Source organism: Leptonotus elevatus, chromosome 2 (genome assembly GCF_054856555.1).
Source record: "Leptonotus elevatus isolate MCC_2025b chromosome 2, RoL_Lele_1.0, whole genome shotgun sequence".
Lineage (NCBI taxonomy): Eukaryota > Metazoa > Chordata > Actinopteri > Syngnathiformes > Syngnathidae > Leptonotus > Leptonotus elevatus.
In genome coordinates, this window is record NC_141240.1 from 42,454,071 (window position 1) to 42,473,352 (window position 19,282).

General features: G+C 46.4%; 1 protein-coding gene and 1 long non-coding RNA gene across 3 annotated transcripts in view; one reads left to right on the forward strand and one right to left on the reverse strand.

Moving 5' to 3' along the window:
* Nucleotides 1-19,263, forward strand: part of prox1a (prospero homeobox 1a) — a 20,824-nt gene extending 1,561 nt beyond the window's left edge. The window contains exons 2-7 of the mRNA XM_086069436.1: nt 1-327; nt 767-1,345; nt 1,525-2,757; nt 5,465-5,572; nt 10,818-11,012; nt 17,995-19,263. The exon at nt 1-327 is cut by the window's left edge and continues 51 nt beyond it. Coding sequence (XP_085925562.1) covers nt 4-327; nt 767-1,345; nt 1,525-2,757; nt 5,465-5,572; nt 10,818-11,012; nt 17,995-18,180 — 2,625 coding nt within the window. The 5' untranslated portion in view covers nt 1-3 and the 3' untranslated portion in view covers nt 18,181-19,263. The remainder of the gene's footprint in view (nt 328-766; nt 1,346-1,524; nt 2,758-5,464; nt 5,573-10,817; nt 11,013-17,994) is intronic.
* LOC147180102 (uncharacterized) overlaps nt 1-19,282 on the reverse strand; it is a 128,156-nt gene that overhangs the window by 75,705 nt on the left and 33,169 nt on the right. The window lies entirely within an intron of this gene.

Genomic DNA, 19,282 nt, shown 5'->3' on the forward strand with positions numbered 1-19,282 from the left:
GTGATGCCTGATCACGACAGCGCCGCGCTTCTAACCAGACAGACCAAGCGCCGACGAGTGGACATCGGTGTGAAACGGACCGTGGGCAGCGTCGCGGCGATCCTCCTCGACAACATGAACCAATCCCGCAGCCCCGACCGGGACGGAGATTGCTCGCTCGTCGGCCGCAGCGACGGCGATGGGGAGAAATCCAACGTTCTGAGGAAGTTGCTCAAGCGGGCCAACTCGTACGAGGACGCCATGATGCCTTTCACTGGGGCAACCATCATCTCACAGCTTCTGAAGAATAATATGGGCAAGAATGGGGGGAGTGACTCCGGCTTCCAGGTACTTACTTTTCAGGTGAAATTACTCTGATAAACGTCGGGTCAAAAATGATTCAAATTGGGTCAAAAAGGGGCTGACCCAGCAAGAGAAGTTGGGGAATGTTTTGGGTTACTTAGCAAACCCACATGTTTGGATCAGTCTCTTTTTGACTGGACTACCCATATTAATCCATATACACTAACATGAATTAGTCACATGATACCAGGGAGTGAAAAGAGCAATGTGGCCACAATAGGAACATTTTCACTTAGAGGTGTTCTCACTTTTGTTGCCAATTGTTTAGACTTGTTGGCTGGGTTGAGCTCTTTTGGGGAGACAGTAAATTTACAATGTTATTCAAGCGGACTACTTAAAGCTGTAGCAACGTGTCATTTCTTCAGCGTTCTCCCATGAAAGTATCGGCCAATCAGTAATCGTGTCTGACTGCTGCCTTCTGCAGGGCAGCGGCGCGCTGTCCAGCGGCGGCTCGGAGATCCAGGCTGAGGATGCCTGCAGCAATTCCTCGTCTCAGGACCGGGACAGCCCGTCCAACTGCCTTTCGCCAGGACCGCTCCCTTCGGCCCCGCCGTCATTCGGACGACCGCTACCTCCTTCCAACCTCGGCTCCCACCCTCAGCCGCTGTCCCTCTCCACATTTGACCTCGACAGGCTGTCGGACGAGCACCTTCGGGCGAAGCGGGCTCGCGTGGAAAACATCATCCGCGGTATGAGCCACTCGCCGCTGGTCCGGCCAAGCAGCGACGATCGCAGGCAGGGGAGCGACCGCGACAACGATAACGAGCGCAGAGGCGGAAGCGACGGCCGCGGCCTCAGACGAAGCGACTGCGCGGCTTCCTCCCTCCTCGGCTCTCCCGCTTCGCGGGCGGGCGGGGTCAGCGCTGGCGAGGTGTACCGGGAGAACAAGAGGAAGCAGCGCTTGCCTCAGCAGCAGCACAGCTTCACCCAGATGGTGCGTTCCAGGCAGGAGCAGCGGCAGGAGGAGAGGCGGCAGCTCAAACTGCAGCTGGAAGACATGCAGGTGCGTCACCAACAGGGGTGGCAGAAGTGGCGACTCTGCATTTAAATAGGAATGCAAAGATTTGGGTGAAAAAAAACGACCTGTTCAATTATAGGCGCTGATTCTTACTTCAAGAACGACACTTGTTCATCCGGCTTGCGAGACACTAATCAAAACACGCTCTGCTCTTTCCTGTTCAGAAGCAACTGCGCCAACTTCAGGAGAAGTTCTACCAGATCTACGACTCTGACACGGAAGAGGAGGAGGAAAACCGCCAGGGCGGCGAGGTGGACCGAAGCGGCGAGAGGGACGAGGACGGTAACCTGTCCGAGGACAGCGTTCGCTCCGACGGCCTCGAGGAAAGGCACAGGAACAGAGGGCGGCGGCGCCATGATGACCCGTCAGAGCTGGACCCGGGCCTGTTCCTGGACCGGGCCCGAGCCCTGCTGCGACAACGGGCCTTGATGGATCGAGAGATGGAGGAGGACGCGGCGGGAAGGGCCGAGGATGAGGACGAGGAGAGGAATGGCGAGAGGATGATGAAGAGGCAAGGCGGCAGGCAGTTAGCGGAGACGCTGAAGCAGGAGCTGAACTGCGCCGTCTCGCAGGTCGTTGACACGGTCGTTAAAGGCTTCTCGTCGCACAAGCAGGCCGCCAGCCACCGTCGCGGCTGCCGCAGCACACCGGCTGCCCCTTCCTCTTCTTCCAACTCCTCCTCTTCTGGCCCGCTGCCCTTTGGCCCGCTCCCTTCTCTCACCCCGGACCCTCGTTTTGGCGGCGGTGCCTTTGGCCTCGGTCTTCACGACGACGGCGGCCCCGCCTCCAACTACCACTCCAATCAAAGACTCCACTGCTTCAGCGACATCATAGTGCCGAGCCCATTGGACCCGTTCAACGGTCTGAGCGGTGCGCCGACGCCCAACGATCAAACGGAGGCGCTGCCGCTGGTGGTGCGCAAGAGCGGCGGGAGCGGCGGCGGCGGCGAGGAGAACGGCAGCGCATCTCTACCTCCTCCTCCTCCTCCTCCACCGCCTCCTCACCACCCCTCCCTCCACCCTTTGCCTCTCTCAGCCACTCTTGGCTTCAGCCCTCCATCTTTTCGCCACCCTTTCCCTCTTCCGCTCATGGGCTACCCCTTTCACAGCCCCCTGGGATCCCACGGTGGGGGGGCAGGCTACACCCCAGTGCCCAAGGACCACCACCACCACCACCACCACATCCACTCCTCGCCAGATTCCATGGACATGACCCGTGAAACCGTAAGCCTGAGAACCAAAATGGCCACCCTAGCCGGAGGGCACCTTGGTCACCACCACAACAGGCAGAGCTCACCAAGTCAACACGGGTCTGAAGGTTTGTCTCTGTCTCTCATCAAGTCCGAATGCGGCGACCTGGCAGATATGGCCGACATCTCGCCGTACTCAAGCGGCACCGTATCCTTCTCACTGTGTGTGTGCGTGTATTTGCACGAGGTGTCTTGGGGTAGCAGCTGCCGGCACCACCGGCACAAAGTCTTTAATATCAATTAGTCGCCGCTAATTGGTACCCTCTTGTTTCCGTGCCGAGAGGGGAAGATGAAAAGGGGTGCGCCGGGTCTTGCAAGAGCGGGGAAGATTAAACGGGTCGCACGCCGCTCTCTCAACTTCTTTTAAGTCGGCGCGTCTCGCGCTCAGTCGCGCCGTTTGCTCACTTTCATCACGCAGACTTTGTACGTAAGCGTTCAAAGCAAGTGGGGGGGGCGGGAACGTCAGGTCAACGCCGCGCGTCCAGCAGCTCAAAGCGAATCATGTTTCAAAGAGCGCAAAAGACGCTCGGCCTCATTGATGCCCGTTTTCAAACGGCGTCCGCGTTCGCAACGCCGTCTTCCTCCTTAAGTCCGTCCTACGCGCACTTTGATTGGTCGGCCTTCGCGCTCGCTTGCTCGGCGGCTGCGTGTGCGTTCACTCGTTTGCCGTGCGCGCGCGCGCACATGCAAATGTTGGCCCTTTCGGGGAGCGTGCGCGTGGGCAGGTGTTTGCAGGTAGCTGTTTATCTTTTCATTCCTAACCTTTCATATGGCGAGGGCATGCGCGGTCACATTTACAAGCGCACGCGGTTTGAAGAACAAAGTGGCAGCTAAACGAGACTTTGAACCTCACAAGCAGGAATTCCTCGCAGTCACAACGATTTGATCTCAGTGTAGCTTCAAAGCTAATTTAGATGTTGGAGGGGGAAAAAAACGAATATTAGTTAAGCCTCTTGATCCCGCTGTTTGCTTTGGTTTGAAAATGTTTTTACATTCATTACAAGGAAAATTAACCATTCAAATGATACAATATTTTTTCAAAGATTGTGTTTGGCCATGAACTCATCTTTCTAAAGCAAAAACAAACACGTCAGATAAGACGAGCTGTGACACTTTTCAGAAAATGTCGCCGACTCGAGCTTGATAAACGATGGCGCGAGAGAACAAAAAAAATCAGACCCGCAAAGATGGTCCGCAAATATGCATTCATTCTTACAGTTTAAAATGAACTATGGTCAATTTTAATTTTAAAAAAGCTTATCTTTCTGCAAGGATAAACGTTGACGAGGACGACCAGCAACACGTCCGCGTGATCATTCCGACCAAGGATTCACACGTACGAACGCTCCTGTCTGTTTATTGCTAATCATTTGTGCACTGCAGAGCTGAGCAGAGGAACTTAATTCATTTATGAATTTGCCCCCTCAGCCCCCCCCCCCCCGTTCCCTTTAAGCTAGCCCCCACAAACACAAACATGCGCACACCTGGCTGCAAGGTCGGGTTACAGCTGATGCCGTTCACAAAACACACACCGATAAAGAGACAATGAAGAACAGGAAGGAGCGGCACTACTTGCTTTGTTTATTCACTGACTCACAGTTACCTCAACACGCGCGCACGCACGCACGCGCGCGCGCACACACACGCACGCACGCACTTCATCATATTGTTAGTCAGATTTGTGAGCTGCTACACGAAAACAGGCTTGCGAGAAACAGATGTATAATCCACGGTGCAAAGTGACAGGTTGGCATGAATGTTAAACAGGTAACGGTGTCACTTGATTCTGGCTGCGGCAGAATGAAAGATGGATGACTGAGCAGGACTCACGTCCACTTTCACAAAAGTTATTTGTGACGAGCGCACAACGAGGAGCGAATGGAAGCGACAGAAGTGAAATGCGGGACTGACGAGACAAACGTCTGCTTTCTCTTCTTTGCTGACTTTGCTAACTTTCTTCTTTCTCCTATTTGCAGCCATATTGGGCCCCTGGGGGTTCTGAGCGTGTGTGCGTGTGTGCGTGTTTGCGCGTGCGCACTAATTGACCTTGCAGGGGGTCACATTGATTGCCTCGTCTTCACTGATAGATTATAGGGCTGTTAATGTGGTGGCAAAATGGCGGAGCACAGCTGTCGTTGCGCACATGCATGTGTCATACATGCACACAAACGTGCACATGCGGTCCAACATCTCGACAATTTGCATTTTCTTGGTTTTGACACGATGCTAACAGAGCGGATGATGTTGAGGAGCACCTGTTGACGAGGCGCTAACCGTTTTTTTCGTTTTGGTTTTTCCTGCCATACCATTTTGTGACAACTATTTTATATTTCCCGCCCTAAAATATTTGGTTTTAAAAAACATTTTTATAGGTTATATTGTTGTTATTTTTTTAAATAATAATCATACAAATGACATGTTTATTTGTTTTTTGAAAAAAGCTATTTTATTTTCCAACGTTCTATTCGGTGACATTACGGCGAACCAGCATCCAAAAGCGACATCATCGGCGCGTCACAATTGTCCCAGCAGGACAGCCAGATGTCCCATAATTAAATCATTCAAATAATTAGAATACAGGTTGCTATAATAACGACAATGATATCATATATGCAACACGCTGGACCACGACAACGATCCAAAGAAACTGCCATTGTCTGTAAAGGTCTTTACGATTCTGGCAAACATCGTCCTCTCAATTGCACGCTTGATTTTGAATTCCTCTTTTTGTCTTTGGTTGAATTCTGGCATGCTTTCTTTCTTTCTTTCTTTCTTTCTCGCTTCCCTTTTCCAAGACTCGTGCGCATTATATCCCGATTTTTGGGCTTTGTTGGCATCTTAACGCTCCTCTCCAGATCCAAGAGGGTTTGTCTCCCAACCACCTCAAGAAGGCCAAACTCATGTTCTTCTACTCTCGCTATCCGTCCTCCAACATGCTGAAAATCTTCTTCTCTGATGTCAAGGTGAGCATTTGTCACTTCCTGTTTCTCAGACGCTGAACGCCAGCTTTAAAATCACGCGTTTTTGTTCACCCGGGCGTGCCTCCCCCCGCGGGGGGAGCATCTGTCAAACAAAAACAATTGAACATTTAAAAAAAATGCTGCGGGCTTCGCTGCAGGTGTGCGGGTACGAGATGCTAAATTATCCATCAAGCCATTTGCTTTATTTATATTGTACTTTGAGCATTTGCATGCCGCAGATGGGCGCTCCAGTTGGAGCACAATTACACTTTCTGGCCTTAATCGGTTGGGGGGGGGGGGGGGGGGGGGCTGGATTCTCAACCTCGACCTCAACCTTTATCTTAGCTTGTCATTCAAAACACACACAAGGCTTTCACTTTCATTTGTGAAATGACGTAAATGAAAACATCAAATCATTCATATTAAGAAGGTGAGCATGAACTAAAGTTAAGTTCAACTGACAGCAAGCCAGATAGAAGACGTGTGAGTCGCGGGGGTGGATGATTGTAAGTAAATGACAGCGGGAGCGCACTGAGGAGGGGGCGGGGCATAAATAAATGACAACAACGGCAGCATTAAAACAAAGCCGCTGATTGTTTTGTGTTTACAGGCTGCGATGTGTTTTGTTGCAAAAGAGCATACGGCTCCTTCGTGGATCCGGGACAGCGCATTCAAATGAGTGTGCGCATGCACACACACACACACGCGCACACACACGCACACACACCAGCTGCCCTGCGGCTCATATGTGCCGTGACCATTTCCTCCAGGCAGTGCCACATCCTCGTTGGCTGCCATGGTAACAAGGGTCGCCGGGACATGGCGTTGCTAGGCAAACACTGGGGTTGCTAAGCTCACCTGCTGCTCGTGTGTGTGTGCGTGTGTGTGTGTGTGTATTTAATGGGCCATCAGTCTCAATGGCACAAATGCACTAACATTACAAAATCACTGACAACTGATCAAATATATTCATTGGCCATAACGTGAGCCAAACCTATCGTAATTTGCACTTATTGTATATACATATATATATATATATATATATAAGAAGTGTCTGCTCTTCTGTAAGCAGTTTATGCAAATGATTTATTGTTAAATGTAGTTTTAATTGACATATAATCCCGGTTAATCTATCATATATCTACGGGAGGATATTATTTCGCTTAATATAAAATGAAGCTCGACTAATCCTATTTGCGACGAGCCCGGCTGTCCTTTTACTTTATTATGTGTTGTTGCATTGTCCCGTTGCATTCGTCGCCCTCATTACGATCACATTTTCAAAATCCGGGTCAGTGTCTCACTCGCGCTTTCATGGCCGTCCCGCCCCTCCCTCCCCGGGAACAATAAGTAGCATGTGTGCAAAGGATCAGGCAGATTCACTGTAAGGGAATTAGGACTCTGAATGGCTCCCACTAATTGGACTTGAATGGACTCGTCTCTGGGAAAGCAGTTCTTAAAGATGAGCCTCTTGTGTAGAATGACGGCTGAGCACGCTGTGGGAAGTGGGTTGGAGCGCACAAATGTCGTATGCACGCACGCGCACGCGCACGCGCACGCACACACAACGCTAATAGGCCTCTCCTCCTTCTGAGGAGACACTCGCATGTGAGCATGAAGACTTCAAGGTTGTCTTGAGAGAGTAAGCGAGCGCAATTAAGGACTTGTTAAGGCGAGAGGGGATGTGGATTCATCTGACTCACTCCTCTCTCACGTCAAAGTTTTTCCTGCGAGAGAGGGCGACGAGCGCGTACACAAGAGAGAGACCGATAATCGGCCCGATATTGGGCGTTTTTGGCGAATATCGTTTTTCGGCCTTTTTCAAAATCTGACGGCTGATAAAAGGTAAAACCATTTTCATCTCAGGGAACTAGAATTAATTAATTAAAAATTTCAGTTAGCTTTATAAGAGATACTGTTGACCGTGGGAACCTTCTGAACATTTGTTTTTTTTTTCAACATTAAAACAAAGAAATGTCAAAGTTTAAGACTTCAGCTCAATTTGGGGGGAAAAAAACCAGGCCATTTAACTTTTTAAGACGCACTGCTAACCTTGGAAGCTGACTGAACTTTTTTTTTTAGGAATTTACAATGAAGTATATTGTCTAAGATAAAAATAAATAAATAAATAAATATACATGATGAAAAGTCAGAAAATTGGTCATAATAAGCATAAATGCTTTAAGACATTCCAACAAAGTCCAGATTGGCATTTGTATTTTAAACAATTTTGACGCCAATACCCCCCCCCTTTTTTTTTTTTACTGAAATTGAATAACGGCTTCAAATATTAGTTATCAGGCCTCAGTTACTACTAACAATCGGCATCGGCCATGAAAAAAAACCATATTGGCCTATAGTCAAGTTTCCATCCAAATGTCTCAAATTTTTAAGCGAATTTTGTGAAAATGCGCAAAACGGACATGCCACTTTTGCCCGTTTCCTTCCGTTCTTCTTTTGCGAATAGTGGGAGGAGACTGCGCCGTGAGATGACGTCATATACGCAAGTGTGTCTCTCTGCCACAAGACACAAAATGGACAGATTACTGATCTAAAATTGCATTCATGTTTTTTCTTTAATTAATAAAAAAAAATAAAAAAAGAAGATGTTTCTTCGTCTCCACAAACATATTTTACTTTATCATCCACCATTTTTTTGTGACTACAAATGTACGTGTGACGTAGCATCCGCTCTTCTGGTCGCTTATTTGCAAAAGCTGTTTCCATAGCCAGAATTCATATTTTCCTTATTTCTGGTACGCTTCAAAATCCCTCCCCACCAAGCGTAAAAACTTTGGGCTTTTTTCGAATTTCTGGTGTTTCAATTCAGTTTATTTTTCGCAATGCTTGAAAATTTGAATACAAATAAGTGGATGGAAACCCCACTTATCTGGAGTGTATACATTCCATCATGTTACTCGTGATAATTGGAGTTACGCAGCCAATTTTTAGGATGTCAACCAGCAGTAGTTTCATTACCAATTATTTAAACACTCAAAATGACAATATTCAATCTAATTGAGTATCTAAACAGCCTCAAGGGGTTGCCATTTTATTTCACAGTAATGACGGTATTGGGAAAGAGCGGTTGTGCGGTATAGTGGCCAAAACATGCCTAAAAATATATTCTTAACTAAAGGAGGAAAGACCTGTAAAAAGAATCTTATTGACATCAAGTATACCAATTGCACTTCAAATATGTGACTAAAATATACAGTCCAATAAAAAGTCCATTTGCCAAATGAATGCACAGCACGAGTTACCAGCCGTGCCGTGCCGTGCCGCGCCGCGCCGTGCCGTGCCGTGCCGTACCGTACCGTGCCGTGCCTGTCACCAGCGAAGCTCCAAAGCAGTTGATTGAATCAAGACGTGCAATATGATGTTGCACTTTTACAGCCTCTGGAGTTCAGAAGAGACGAGATTCTCAAGTCTCAGGTTTGACCGGGAACCTCATTTCATGTTCAGTCCCTCCAGGGTGCATCATACATTTCATGAAAGTTCATCAGTGGCATACTTCAGTCAATGGGAGGATTTGTGTGGCCAAAACGGGCAGCAGACGCATCCCTTCTTTGACCGAGGAGAATACGACCCATAGAGAGTCATGACAATGATAACCCGGGTCAGGGTCACGAGTCTACTACTTAAATAGCGTCGAAAAGACATGTTTATCGAAAGACAGCAACGTTAAGCTTCACGTGCGGTGACTGCAGCTACTTCGACAGTGTCCACGTCTAATGTTTGTGTGTCACTTCAATACGCCAGCAAAAAATAACAGAGAACCTACGGAGACTATTTTATGTTGATTGTGCACATTCAAATTGTCTTCCAAAAATGTGCCACGCTGCAGCACATGCACTTCTTAAACGTTGGCTTTCTGGCATGTTTGTGGCAAGGGCGTGTGGAATGGCTGATGGGGGGGGTCGGGGGTTGACACGGGTCACTTGACACTTTTTTCTGATGCTGCTCCTTTCCCTTCTTTTGGTTGTAAACACAAAGTGGCAAGCGTCACGCTCAGCGCTTTGTCGCCTCTCCTGTCCTATGCAGAGCAGCAATCGGGAATCGGCGAACTGCAGTGGGGGAGGTGCGCGTATGGCAGGTGCGCGTATGGCAGGTGCGCGTATGGCAGGTGCGCGTATGGCAGGTGTCGGGCAACGCGTGCGGCTGGAATATTTGACGACAGTGTGTTGATTCACGGGTGCCCCAAATTTGTCCGGTGCGAGCCTCCAATTGGTCCGTTTTTTTCCCTCCAAATTGTGAAAATCCAGTAACAATTAATGCCTATTATAAATCCATTGAAAACAAAAAGTGTTTTTTTAAGCCCCCCAAATTATAAAAAAACAAAAAACATTCAATAAGCATTTTCTACAAAAATGGGGGTTGGCTCCCCCCAAAAGTTAAAGCAAATATATATTTTTTTAAACTGTATACACCAATTACATATTATAAAAACCAGTTCATTACATGCATTTTATTTGATCACATTTCATTATGTTTTGTTTTGCTTAGTTACAATAATGGGCTATTTGTCTTCACGGAAAACGTAACAAAAATAAATAAATTCTGTAAATTTTGGGACTGTAACAGACGATTGGCATCTCAATTCAACTGGGGAATATCGATTGGAAATATGTGTTACTTGAGTTACGAGCCTGGTCATGCTTTTTACTTTTTAAACTCGTAAGTCAAGGTATTGTACAGCTGTACTCTGATCTTACGATTGCAGTGGCCAAACATGGTACTGCAGCATAAAAAAAAATTGGGCAACATAGTGTTTGATGAATGATGCGTACTACTACTACTGCACACACACACACACACACACACACACACACACACACACACACACACACACACACACACACACACACAGTTCCCCCACTCAGTAAGCAACTATAAATAAAGTTCTGTAAAAATGGTAAGCAACTCCTTGGTAAAGCAAGTAGCAAAGAAATCTCTTTCTTTTCCACTATTCCAAGCAAAGCCCTGCATGCCCCCCCCCCCATCTTTCAGAAAGCCCCACCCTCCCAATCCTGCACAGGCCATGTCCTTGCACAAAGATGTGGCGTAACAATACGGAGCTTAATCTCCATGGTGAAGCTCGCCAGACTCACACACACACAAAATACACACTTTCACCGGCTCCGAAGTGTTGCCGTGTGTTTCGTACACACGAAGGCGAATTTTTCAAGCAATGACAGGACCCAATCAGGATGCCGCGTTCGCTCCTGACCTTTCTGACCTCTTGCAGTTCAACCGCTGCATCACGTCCCAGCTGATCAAGTGGTTCAGCAATTTCCGAGAGTTCTACTACATCCAGATGGAGAAGTTCGCCCGGCAGGCCATCAACGAGGGCGTGGCCGCCGTGGAGGAGCTGGCGGTGGGCCGCGACGCCGAAATCTTCCGGGCGCTCAACATGCACTACAACAAAGCCAATGACTTTGAGGTAGGAGGAGGAACATGCACACACAACAGTCACCATTTTCTCTCTCTTTTTAATTTTCACGACAACGCTACTTGACTTAGGAACGCGCCAACTTATGAGTTTTTTTTATCATTACAAGGCTGTCGATGGCTCCCCCCAAAAATGTTCTTCCGAGGAAGCTTAAAAGTGAAAAAGGAGTGCTAGTTGCCGATGCGCTTTCAGCCATTAATTGAACGGTATAATAACAATTAAACGCAGAAAAAAAAGGGCTGGTTATTGCCAACAACGTCACAATACGTATTGCGGCCTTCAAGATATCCCAATGTTTTATATTACTTAAATGCATTTTCATGACAACAAATGACATTTTTGAATATGCTGGGCGGCAAATTTGTTTTCTTCTAATGTTAGCATCACTTCCAGTTTACCGCCAGCGCCGTGCCTTGTTGAAACGTGCGCACACTGCACAGCAAAGAGAAGCTTCCAGAGACGCGGCGGGGAACTTTATGAATGGACGTGCAATATCAATATAGATACGCGTGCATTGTAAAGAGGTTTGCAACGATATATTCTCGTTTCCATTTTTGGAGCACACCGCGAATGGAAACACGAGCAAAGAGCTACCGTAAGCCAAGCTATGGTCCAGATGCTCGCATGAGGACGACTCAAGTTGACCGAGTTCTAAGTTTAGTCTTGGCGCGACTTCAACTTGCAAATGAAGATATGACTGCGCTGCTTTCTTCGTCAGCAGTGTTGGTTTGTCCATAAACAGGCTCTCGTCGTCTACTGGCAGGACTTCTTAGGCCCACTTCAAAGGTGGTTGAGGCCAAGGTCGAATACGATCTTGTGAAAATAAATAGGAAGCCGCCATTTGGAATGACATCCAGTCCCAAATGCTGAAAGTCAAATGTTTCAGCTTCGGCAAACGTCCTCCAAGTCAGCCGTTGGGAACGCAACAGTCACCTCCCGATTTTCTGCTGAGGTGTGGACGTTGCAGCCTGTGTGTGTGTGTGTGTGTGTGTGTGTTTGTAAACGTGTTTGTGTGTGTCGGAGGACGGCGCTCAAGGCGCGGGTGTCCTTGTCAAAACGATTTGCACAAGTCACGTTCTCCCCCCTCACTTGTCTTCTCCCAATATTAGTGGAAGGGGACCTGAGGGCCTTTCAACTCTGACACAACATCAGCAGCATTTAGAGACATCCATTAGCGTTACGCACACAAGCAAAAACACGCTTTTGTATTATTATTATTTTTTTTTTACCGTGACAAGCACTGTTATGTATTTTGCATGACTGAAGTGAAGGTCACTGAAGCCGCACATGCGAAGCATTTATGGCAGAGTTTGTTTCAGATTCTTATTTTTAGTCAGCGGATTAAGGTTCTATTTTGAAGAGCTTTCTTTTAAATCGAGCTGCGATTGACGCGGCACATCTTAGCGATTGGTAGAAGCGGCTAAAAGAAGAAAGTGATGAGGGATGTGTGAAATGTCCCTGCCTTACTCTGCCGCCTTTCCTGCCTGCATCCACCTTCACCTGCCTCCTTCCTTTGTCCGCCCTGAGGGAACATTAGCGGCCGGGGACTCTTTCTCTTTGTCAAGCTTGGAGGCGTGAAACCGGAACCGCGGCCGATTCAGCAAGTCTCCGTCGCGCACAGGAGTCTTCTCCTTTTAGCCAAATTTAGCATCACGCTCCCACCTTGATTTGTCCCTCGTCAGCCCCCCCCTCCCCCCTCCTTTTTGTCCTTCTGCCTCCGTCCTCCTCATCTCTTATCAACCTCGTTCATCTTTTGCGCTTCCCTCCTCACCTCCTCCCGGCTCACCTGTCCGCTGCCTGCTTAGAACAACTTGAGCATCCAGTTAGCGTCGCCGAGTTCCATGATAACTTTTAACATTAATGGCGCTCAGTCTGCATTTAACATAAATTATGGCCTGGCGATGGCATTTCATTTTGTGTTGGCATCATTATTGCAACTCCATTAATGAGCTCGTCTTCTCTCCAGCCAAATTATTATTATTTTTTTTTTTTACACCTAACTCTCCTACATCCCCTCTGTACACAACCTCCCCCATCGGCCAACCCCCTCCAGCACTCAGCAGCCCCCCCCCCCCCCCCCCCGCCCCCAACCGCCGCCCTTTCTCTGGAAGTATTTTGTCCTAATTACAGCTCGGCCGGCAGCTAATGAGGGAGGCATGAGGAGGGGGCGGCGGGAGAAAGCGAAAGGTAATGGGGGACAGTCTCATCTTCAAAAAACAAAAAGAGACAGAAGGGTTTTCTTTGCCAGGACACTCGGGGGAAGGTGTCGGCTTCCAGCCACTGCCAAGAGGAAGAGAAATGCTTCCTTTTTGGTTTTGGTTTTTTTACCTTCTTTTGGGAATAGACTGACGAGTCTCCGTGAAGTCTGCCAGCAGCGTTGGGCATGACATCCTTAACTTGCGAGCGGAAAAGTTGTGAAGCATTTGAGCCAACGACGACTTTGCAATACGAGACACGGAACGGTTAAAGAATGAAAATACAAGCGCACTTGTGGTTACACACTTGCAGCGGAACATTTCTACAATTCGAAGTACTTTGATTTGCGCCTAAAGATGCGCACGCACGCATAAAAATCGTGCACAAAAATACATTCATACTCAAGATATTTCATTGTGATGATGTGAAAGCGACCCCTTGAAGTGTGGGTGTGGTGACTTTGACTTCAAATGAGACACACCGTGGGGGGTGGGTTGGGGGGGGGGGCTCACATTTCAGGACTATCCGATTTCATAAGCACATAAAAGGCTCGACTTCTCATGCCTTTCTCTCTTACTTTACTCTTTCATCGTTCCTCTGGTCTCATTCAACCATTCAATCGTTTTGCTTCCGATTCTCTCGCTTGCTTAAAGGCCCTCCGCCAATCACAGCAGCCCATGCTAGCAGCGGCGGGATTTTTTTTTCTTCTCCTAATTCCCACAGCTCTAAATAAATACTGTTTCCGAGAATTAAGCAGCCATTTGATTTGTTGATTTTCTTTTGTCACTTAATGGAGGCGGCCGGCCGTTATTGATTAGCTGCTAATAGACCGAGGTTTGATGGAGATTGAGAATCAGTTAGCGGTGCTCAGACCTCGCTTCAGACAAAGCCACCTGCCGGTTTCTGTCACTATAAATATAGCCATGTGCTTTGGAGAATGCGTGCGTGCGTGCGTGCGTGCGTGTGCGCGCATGTGCAAGTGTCTTCCAGTTGGGACGAAGAAGAAGAAGAAGGCCTCGTCTTTGTCGCTGAGCCATGAGGAGTCACGAGGGGACGGTTTATGTGTTGCTGTGCTGTGTGTGTGTGCGTGCGTGCGTGCGTGCGTGCGTGCGTGCGTGCGCGTACACAGTGATTCCCCTCCGCAGCTGTCTCCTCAGCTTTGACAATGGGCCGGCTAACAAAGACGTGGCCTTGAGCCGCTGTCATGTGATACGAGTGGTCTGCAGCCTCGCGGTCAGATGACCCGGGCTATTGTCCTCTTGGGTGACACACACATAAGCAATCTCAGAATGCAGACCCGTCCTGCAAGAACAAAGACCAACTTAAACACTGTCCTCGTGCTGATGCTGAGACGAATGATTTTTTTTTTTTCAACCATTTATCTGACGGTAAACCCTCCAAAATATTATAATATTATTATTATTATTACTGGCAATCTAACGATAACCAATAGAAAAGATGTCTGACAACAGACACTTTTAACGATCCAAGCAGAAATTGTTGGAACACGAAGGCCAAGTTCTTCGTTTTTGTTGCGGACTGAAAACCTTTAGTTTGACTAAAGATCAATATTCAGCTATTTTATATCCAGGGATTCTGCACAGCATTTATTGTTTGCCCACCCATTTTTCATGTAAGCAAACAAACTCGCACATGTGGCTGACATTGATGTTTTTATTAGGCCTGAGTCGATTCACAATGGACCGCTTGGATTGGATTTACGATTCACTTGGATTAAGGATTCCACACACTAACAAATGTTGTTATATATTTACATTTTATATTTATATAATTATATAATATAATATAATATAATTAATAATTGTATATCATATAATTATACATTTTTATACTATATTTTTATTTTAAAATGTGTAAATACAAAATGAAAAAGATCCTGAATTGTCTTAAAAGAGCAATAAGGCAGGTCTTTCGTAAATGTAAGACTTTCGTAAAAATAAAAAAGACCTTGAAGTAAAATTCAACTTTCACATGAATTTATAGGAAAACAGATGTATTTAAAAGGATCAATTTATTGTTTTATGAATCGGTATTGGGATATTAAAAGGAAAATGGATTTGATTCGAAGAATCCATTTTTGAAACCTACCCAGCCAATTACATTGATGATGCAAACAATGAACATCATTGAAGGTTTGTGCCGAGTTTCACATTTCCGAGGCATAACCGGAATAAAAAGCAGAGCATCGTCTGTGTGTGTGTGTGTGAAAAAGAGCACTCAAGCTGAGCGGAGATAGAAAATCAATCCGAGCTATTGCACAAACGTTCACGCAGCCAAATGAATCCCATTTAATAGCTCAAGGAAACGTCCACAACGTAACACTGAGCTCAGAAGTGTTTTGGGTCAATTACAATTGCATCATTCTTTTGATGAAAACCAAAAGGTCAATCAAATTCTGCATCATTATGGGACATTATTTGTACCTCTCTGACAATCCATCAGACTTGAGCAATATTATCCTTGAACATTTTTATTCTCTTATTATTATTATTATAACTCGTATTATTCTTATGCTGCACTTCCTGATGCCGATGCCTGAAAAGGGAGAAATGGGAAACCGCAGAATGTGACAAAGGCCAGGCCTGATCGCAGGCTCGGTCGGCGAAAAAGAGGAAAAAGGAAGCAGATGCTTGTCTCTTGGCAGGGATTTCGACACACGCGCGCACACGCACACGCGCGCGCGAAGTCAAACAACAATAATGACAAATAGCCAAGTTGATCTCAATTGTCAGTCGACGGCAGGTCAGAGGTCACATACCTCAGCATGTACTTGCCGTAAAAGCCATGACTCGTTTCAAGTGCTTTCCCCTCAACAAGAGATGATGATGAAAGCAACGCTGGCATCACTGATGAGGATGACGGCGGGATAAAAGCGCCGGCGCATGAAGTAGCGCTTATTAGCCACATTAGCCACATGTCGCGCACACCGCTGATTAGCTCAGGTTGTCGAATGAATCCGACGTCGTCGTTTGTGTACGTCTGAAAAGTGTGTTAGGACCGTGACAGAGGGCCTCATCGAAACAACTGAGGTCTCGGAGGGGGGGGGGGGCTGCTAAAAAGAGAGAGGGAGGGTGGCAGTAGTGAACAAGAGTCCAGGGAATCATTATTGCGCGTACGTGTGTGTGCGTGTGTGTGTGTGCGTGTGTGTGCGGCGGGGGCAATCCATCCGTTGTGGCGGCGTCTAACCTTGGCGTGTCCTGCCACGTGTGACAGGGTTACACACTTTGCTGGAGTGTCCAGGATCATGCGCCGTGTCTGGAGGAGTCAGCGTGCGTATGCGTGCGTTCAAAAGTCAGACGCCAAAAGGGAGAGCAAGCTTGTCTGATGGTTTTGTGCCTTTGCATGTTCTTGCCCCCGGGAGGAGGAAATAAATACAAAACATGGCCGTCTGTGAGGATGTGTACCGTTCTGCTTGTTAGGAACACACACACACACAGACGGGAATCATGTAGGAAGGACAAGTGGAATTTTCACACACACCTGAACACGCACACACACACACGGAAGCGTGGAGGAAATTATTTTGGCTAACAAATACGTTCAAACATACTTGTTGGCTAAATGCTAATCCTTTGGCATTTTTACCATGATGCTCCGGGATATTAACTTTTAGCATTTGGCCTACATTATACTAGTATGTTGGGAATTAAGTAAGTCAACGTATGATTTATGTCTGCAGTGCACCATTTCTGTTCATGGGGAAAATGATGACGAGAAATCATGCACGGCAGACCGAACAATAAATCATAAGAAATTACAAATAAACAATGTTTACTGACTTCATTTTTTTAACGTATTGTTATAATGTAGACCAAATGGTAAAACAAATAGCTTCTTTTTTTTTCTTCTTCTTCTTTTTACTTACACAAGTGCAAGTCAATAGTGGAATTTCAAATTTACTGAAAATGCGCAAAGCAGACATGCGATTTATGCTCATTTTCATCTGTTGTTCTTTTGCAAATATTGAGAGGGGACTCCACCGCTGTAGGTGGCGCTATACATCATTAAGAGATGTGATCCACTAGTCATTAAAAAGAAGAAGACCAGGAAGCGACTGCGCCGTGCGATGACGTCGTGTGACGAGTTTGCTTTTGTAGTTCTTGATAAACCGTAGTGTTTCTTTGCTGTTTTCCATATATATAATAATAATAATAATTATATAATATATAATTAATATTCGCTTCTTCAATTAATTCCCTAAAAGATTTCAGTTTCGTCGTCCGTCCAAACATACCTTACTTGAACATACGCCATTGCTTTTGTGACTACAAACGTACGTGTGACGTCATATCCGGTCAAAACGTTTATTCGCAAAAGCCGTTTCCATTCGCATTTTTCTTTTTCCGATACGCTTCAAAATCATAAAAACGTTTTTGCGAATTTTGGGCCCTTTTTTGAATTTCCACCGTTTATTATTGCATTTCTTGAAAATGTGAATAAAAACGGGTGGATGGAAACCCAACCGATACCTGTAGGAAAATAGGGGGGAAACGTTTTTAGTATTTAGCCAACATTCAAACGTACTTGCAAATACCTTCAAAGGTTTTTAAATACGTTTGAACATCCAGTATTTGCGATTACGTTCGAAAGTATTTGCCAGCCAAAAATGTTGAACCCGTTCGTCATCTTGGCAGTTGCACGCTTCCATGCAGACACACAACAAGTGTCGCGTCATTTTCACAATTGCATATGGATGCAGTTAAGAAACACAAAGCGTGCTTGGAGATGGATCTGGAACATTTTTTCGGTCTTGCAGGTGCCAGATCGATTCCTTGAGGTGGCCCAGGTGACGCTCCGCGAGTTCTTCAACGCCATCGTGGCCGGCAAAGACGCCGACCCGTCATGGAAAAAAGCGATCTACAAGGTGATCTGTAAGCTGGACAGCGAAGTCCCGGAGACCTTCAAGTCCCCAAACTGCCTCCAGGACCTGCTGCATGACTAACAAGGAGGCGAGTGAGCCCAAACGGCCGCCGCAAGGTCAAACGTGATGACATTGAAGGTGTTCAGTGAAGCTCATGACCAATCCTGAAATGCGAAGAAGAAGATGTCTGTCATGGACAAAGACTGTTGTCTTCTTGACGGTCGAAAGAAACAAACGAGAGTTGCGCTTCAAGAAGTTCTTCTCCGTGGACCGTCCATGCATGTTTTCTTCGTCCTTTAGCGGACAGTTAATGGAACCAACGAGAAATAAAGAGGATAATATATATGTATATATAAAGATCTTTCTACGGTGTATGTTTTTAAGTGTGACGGACATTTATGAGAAAAAAAGTGATGTTTCTGTATTTTTGCTTCCCTCCTTTGTAAAAGCTTACACACTGTCACGTGCGCGCCAACACACACTTCCCGATTAGCAACGCTCCGTAGCATTCCCACGAAAGCCTTCGTTTGCCTTCCGCGTTTACATCCTGTACGTCTCATTCAGTGCGGCGAGACTTGACGGCTGTTTGTTCTGAAAGCTTGCGCGAGACTGGTTGAATTGTTTGTGTGCGTTTTACAGCTTCACTCGTCCAATAGAAATACGAGCGGGCTTTCTATTTGATATTTGATGATACATCAATCAAAAGACCTGAGGGCATTTTCTTTTTGTTGAACTGAAAAGTGCATTTGTCATATTGAAGTGTTGACTGGACTTCAAGATGATCATTCAGCCCAACACAACAATCATTCCCGTTTCTGCCGGTTCCCGGATTTCTCACAATGACTTCCTTGCGAGACCGGCTACCGTCGTACATAACAATTTGCACGCATTTGAAACTCATGTCTCCCCATCTCATGGTGTCATCAAATAAAGCTTTCAATTTCTCTCCACTCCGGGCCTTCAAAAAGCTGCAAAGGTCACGTGTAACACTTTCAACAGCAGGAAAAAGCACACGGTTGTATTTTTAAATGTTATAGCAATTCTTGTGTTGCTTTATTTATGATGTTAACATTATTCTGAGGCTTAATTATTCTAATTAAAGCTTGCTACAGATTTGACCTCTCGTTTAGTCATCCATCACACTGCAACATGAAAATAAATTATTGAGCAAAAACAAAGTGGG